The 4,850-nt window shown below is 43.7% G+C and overlaps 1 protein-coding gene across 3 annotated transcripts; it reads left to right on the forward strand.

Moving 5' to 3' along the window:
- The first annotated feature begins 297 nt into the window (after window positions 1-297).
- Window positions 298-4,596, forward strand: LOC147462545 (polyadenylate-binding protein-interacting protein 8-like). Of its 3 annotated transcripts, none has more exons than XR_015184471.1 (10): window positions 298-1,034; window positions 2,216-2,323; window positions 2,634-2,678; window positions 2,752-2,824; window positions 2,905-3,017; window positions 3,132-3,191; window positions 3,267-3,328; window positions 3,403-3,471; window positions 3,850-3,911; window positions 3,999-4,596. XR_015184471.1 is itself a non-coding variant. In XM_086484320.1 (10 exons), the coding sequence occupies exons 1-10, from the start codon at window positions 615-617 to the stop codon at window positions 4,054-4,056; spliced, it is 1,056 nt and encodes a 351-aa protein (XP_086340446.1). In that variant the 5' UTR covers window positions 303-614; the 3' UTR covers window positions 4,057-4,596. The 3 variants fall into 3 exon arrangements, 2 of the variants coding, with proteins under 2 accessions (XP_086340446.1, XP_086340453.1); XM_086484320.1 differs by having other exon boundaries at window positions 303-1,034; window positions 3,281-3,328; XM_086484327.1 differs by having other exon boundaries at window positions 304-1,034; window positions 2,219-2,323; window positions 3,281-3,328.
- The last annotated feature ends 254 nt before the right edge of the window (window positions 4,597-4,850 follow it).

A 4,850-nucleotide genomic window follows, 5' to 3' on the forward strand; every position in this document is an offset into this window, starting at 1 on the left:
TTGATAAAAAAACCTAAGGTTCCATCGCATCGCAGCAGCGCGTTGAAACCCCGACCTCCCCCTCCATAGAGTTGCGCTCTATCCATCCCAACTAGCACGACGCTGCAATCTGTTCCCCCCTTTGCACGGTGATCCCACGGTCCAAATTGTGCGCGCCCGGCTGATCAATTGCCCGCCATTGATCCCCCCCCCCCCCCCCCCCCCCCTCTCCCCCGAAAAAAAAACACACACACACACACACTACCCCACTACAGCGCGAAAGCCTGCATTTTCAACCTTCAAATGCGGCGCTTGCCTTGGTTAAATTCTCTCTCTCTCTCTCTCTCTCTCCGTCCTCTCGGCCCTGGCCCCTGCTCTCGCTCACTCTCTCTCTCTTCTCTCTCTCTCATGCTCTCAGAGTCTGCCCTGAGGATAGTCTGCCTTGTTTCCACAGCCTACAGCCTCGTACACTACCTTTCCTCGAGTTGCGTACTAGCACTTTACTCCCAGACACCCACCCACTCAGCCTCCCCGCACACACTCACGCACCTGAGCTTGCCATCGCTCCATCGTCAAGCCCCTTAACGGGGGTAGCCTCCTCGTGCTTTCCCATCAAAGCAGGAGGCTTTGTTACCATGGCAGTAGCGGATGCATCCTCCCAACTAGTCAACGGCGACAACTCTCCAAGCGATCTGCAGCAGGAAGAGCACACAAGGCGCCCAGCACAGCAGACGCCAAGAGTGAGCTCGTCCTCCTCCCCTACAGCACGGGCTTTGGTGTCATCTTCCCCGCAGCAAGATGCGAGACAGAAGATAGAGAATCTAGGTGAGCAGGAGGGAAATCCGGGTCATACAGAGCCTCCTCCTGCACGAGGAGCTCAAGAGAATGGCTTTGATCATTATGATCACGAGCATCAGCACCGTATGCGGCAACTTGAGGAGTATTTTTCAAAGCTCAACCCTCATGCAAAGGAATTTGTCCCCCCTTCATATGTCACTAACTCGCACTCTGATATTGTCTCTGAGAATGGCAACAAGTCCAACAGCATTAGAAAGGTCAGTTTTATTTGCAAATTTCCTAATTCGCCACCATTTTTAGCTCTTGAGTTTTACAATTGATGATAATTTTTCAAACCAACAATGGTATTTATTACTGATTTGAAGATTGAATGTTTGGGTCAATTCTTGCCATGGTCATGTGCAACATGTAATGGCTCCTGGAAGAAAGACCTTTTCTCAATTTTGAGTTAAAGATGAAAAATAATCGCTTGTACTTAGCAGTTCCTTTTCTTTTCATTTGGGTTGTTGGGTGTGTTAATGAATGTTATAGTTGTAGCAAACAAAGGGAAATTTTGTAGAAATTTACTAAAAGACCCTCGAAGCATATGGAAATTGATGGTCAGCAGTTGGAATCGATCAAAAATTTGGGTCTCGTTTGTCGGTTTGAACCAAATTCATGAGCAATGTCTAGCAACAATGAACCTCACATGTCAAGAACTCTAACCTCTGATTATTGAAGGAGTGTGCTGAAACCATGCAAGGCACAATCTAGAAGATGATGCACCTCATCTTTTTTCTACATGTATTTCATGCATGTTATCATATACATACGTGTATTTCATGCATGTTATCATACATATGTATTGCATATTTTGACAAACAAAGGAACGTCACCTTCACATGAGAGGAGTAAAAGGCTGTACTGATTAGGGTTGTATAAAAGAGTGAATCAATTGGTAAGTATTTTCTGTAGGCTTTTTGCAGCATGTTCATACAAATTCTCGAACCTCTCCATTGAACTATGAATAGGACATGTAAAGTCCTCGAATAATCTGTAATCTGTCTGTTGATTGATCATGGTGCATTCTCTGCTTAGTTTGAACAACAAAATGAGAGATGGTTGTGCTTCACACACACAGAGGCCCGGGAGGCACGCACATCTCATGTTACGCATGTCTTTTCTAGTGCATAGAGCTTCCATTTTCTGTAAGCTTAGGTATAGGTAGGTTTGTGAATTTTGATGTTGTGTTTGTTGGTAATTTTGTTCCAGTCTGTCTGTACATTCTCACATGGGATTATGAGGTGAAAAAATATTCAGGATCTACAGGTTGTTTCTTGTGTTGACCAGATGCATAATTTATCCTAAATGACTATTAGACTTAGAAAAACATGTTTCTTCTTATATTTTTTTATTGAAACAATGTTTGGCATATTCTGATGTCGTGATTTGGATGTAGAAGAAAAATGGAAATTCCAACAAGAGGCGCACTAACAACAGATTGTTGAGAGCACAGTGGGATGACAGTATACGAAGGACAGTGTATGTTTCTGATATTGACCAACAGGTAAGAGACAACAATTGGAAGCAGCCCCAGCGCCCCCCCCCCCCCCCCCCCCCCCCCCCCCCCCCGGCCTCTTTGTATAGTTCTCCTTTTTGCCTGCCCTGGTTTTCACACTTTCTTCTTCCCCTCCCCTACAAACGGAGAAACAGAAATGGAAAACAATTTGCTTGCAACCAACTTCATACGGACATGTATTTAAAGAGAGAAGTAGATACATTGTGTCTGGCAGTAGATACATTGTGCTTCGGCAAATGTGGGTGAAACTTCAGTGCTGAAAGTTACCTTATTGACAATTGATTGCTCTGATTAATAGGTCACGGAGGAGCAGCTTGCAGCTCTATTTCTGACCTGCGGTCAGGTGGTGTTTTTAACTCGCTCTGTGTATATTTGTTTATATGAGGGCCAATTTTTACTCCTTGGTTCTCTTCCAGGTTGTAGACTGCCGAGTGTGTGGGGATCCCAACTCCGTACTTCGTTTTGCATTTGTCGAATTCACAGATGAAGGTACTTTTTGTATTCCTTTTTGGGTGAGTCTTTTACAGACTTTGTTAGTTAAACCTGCTACATTGAAAATCTTATGCCAGAGGGGGCACATAGAGCGCTCAGCCTTGCTGGTACAATGTTGGGATTCTATCCTGTGAGAGTGTTACCCTCCAAAACAGCAATAGTACCAGTGAACCCAACCTTTTTACCTCAGGTACATAATCAGGATAAGCAGCTCTCTCTCTCTCTCTCTCTCTCTCTCTCTCTCTCTCTCTCTTCACAATTTTCTTGAGAATGACTGTACATTGTTTGTATGCTTATAATTCAGTCCGAGGATGAGCGAGAGATGTGTGCTCGCACAATCTATTGTACAAACATCGACAAAAAGGTAACTCAACTTTTTGACCAGTCCACATGTTATGTGGCGGTTTTTAATTGGTATTGGTTTGTTCAACAAGAACAGCCTTGTCAATGCAGATTTCTCAGGCAGAAGTCAAACTGTTTTTTGAAAGCTTATGCGGCAAGGTATCTAGTTTTTAAATCGGTAGATTTCGGTAACGCGAATGGATGAGGTAATGACAGTTTGCTTCCTGATTTAGGTGGCACGATTGAGGCTGTTAGGGGAGTACCGCCATTCGACACGCATTGCATTTGTCGAGTTTGTCGTGGTAATTTTTTCTTTATAGTGAAATGAGAAAAATTGTCTGCTCCTCGACACAGAGGCATTTGTTTTTTTGTTGTCTCCCTTTATATGCTTTTATATTGCTCGAGTGTAGGTTAGTTTTGGCAGTTATAGGTTTGTGTGCCTAGAGGAGACACAGGTACCTTTTGTGAAGGTAAAGGCTGTAAGTCTTAACTGCCAGGCTGCATAGGGTGTCAGTGTGTTCTTACTAAGGTTTGTTGATTTGTGCATTCCCTGCCAGCTTTCTCTGAGCCTTATGTTAAAGGGCGGGGAAGGGGAATAGGAGTTTAATATTCTGGTTGATAAAATCAAATCCCTTCGCTCATCATGGGTGCTCGTCATAATGGGCTTAAACTCTGCGCAGGCTGAAAGTGCTATTGCTGCTTTGAACTGCAGTGGTGCCATATTAGGCTCCCTTCCAATCAGGTACACATCCCCTATTCAAGTGTGTCTACTCCCTCTTTTGCAAAGGCAGTTTTAAGGGTTTTTTAATTAAACCTTTGAATTTTATAGGGTGAGCCCTTCCAAAACTCCTGTCAGGCCATGCATGGCAAGGTCCTTTTTGATTTGATGCACAAGGGCGGGGCCGACTGTATTGTTCAAGGCACCAATGAAGTAGGGAGTTTGGTGTGATACTTAATTCCATAGACGAAACTTTTAACCATATGGCATGTTCCCTTTTTACATCATATTATGCAGTGGTGATTAGCTGCTAGGGGGCTTGGAAAGAACAAGTCATGCAAAAGAGAGTTAAAGCACATGGGGCAACAAAATTTGCCTTGTCTCCGTTTAGGCTTGCTTATCTAGGGTGCAACAACTGTTTTTTTTCTTGCTAAGAGTATCCCCTTAACCAGTTTTTCCTCCCAACGCTTTGGCTGCAAGTTGAGTCAGTTCTCTTCCAAGGGCAGGCTTTGCAGGTATCGCCTTAACTTAGCGTCAAGGAGTTGCATTTATTTGTGGATTTTCCTGCTTATACGGCAAATGGAAAGTGCTCTTGCCACTCAATAATGAATTGTTGCCGAAGGGGCACCTTTCTTCTTTACCACTCAAGGGCTGATGCTATATGTGGCAAGAGATTTTGTTAATTATGAATAATTTTTGCCTTGATGGAGACACTGCTCTCTCTCTCTCTCTCTCTCTCTCTCTCTCTCTCTGGTTTTACACTGCTGTATACCACATGGAGCATGGACATTGCTGAAGGACATGTGGAGCACCATTCATTGCCTCAATTCGATGAAAGTTTGTTCTTAATCATAATGCAGGTGCATTAACAAGATGCTTGAGTTTAATGATCATTGACCCACTCTCATCAATCGGAAGTAAAAGCTTAATATTAAAGGGTAGCTTCTTGTGTGGCTAGTACCA

The sequence above is a fragment of the Adiantum capillus-veneris genome, chromosome 2 (genome assembly GCF_014529385.1).
Source record: "Adiantum capillus-veneris isolate H3 chromosome 2, ASM1452938v2, whole genome shotgun sequence".
Taxonomy (NCBI): domain Eukaryota; kingdom Viridiplantae; phylum Streptophyta; class Polypodiopsida; order Polypodiales; family Pteridaceae; genus Adiantum; species Adiantum capillus-veneris.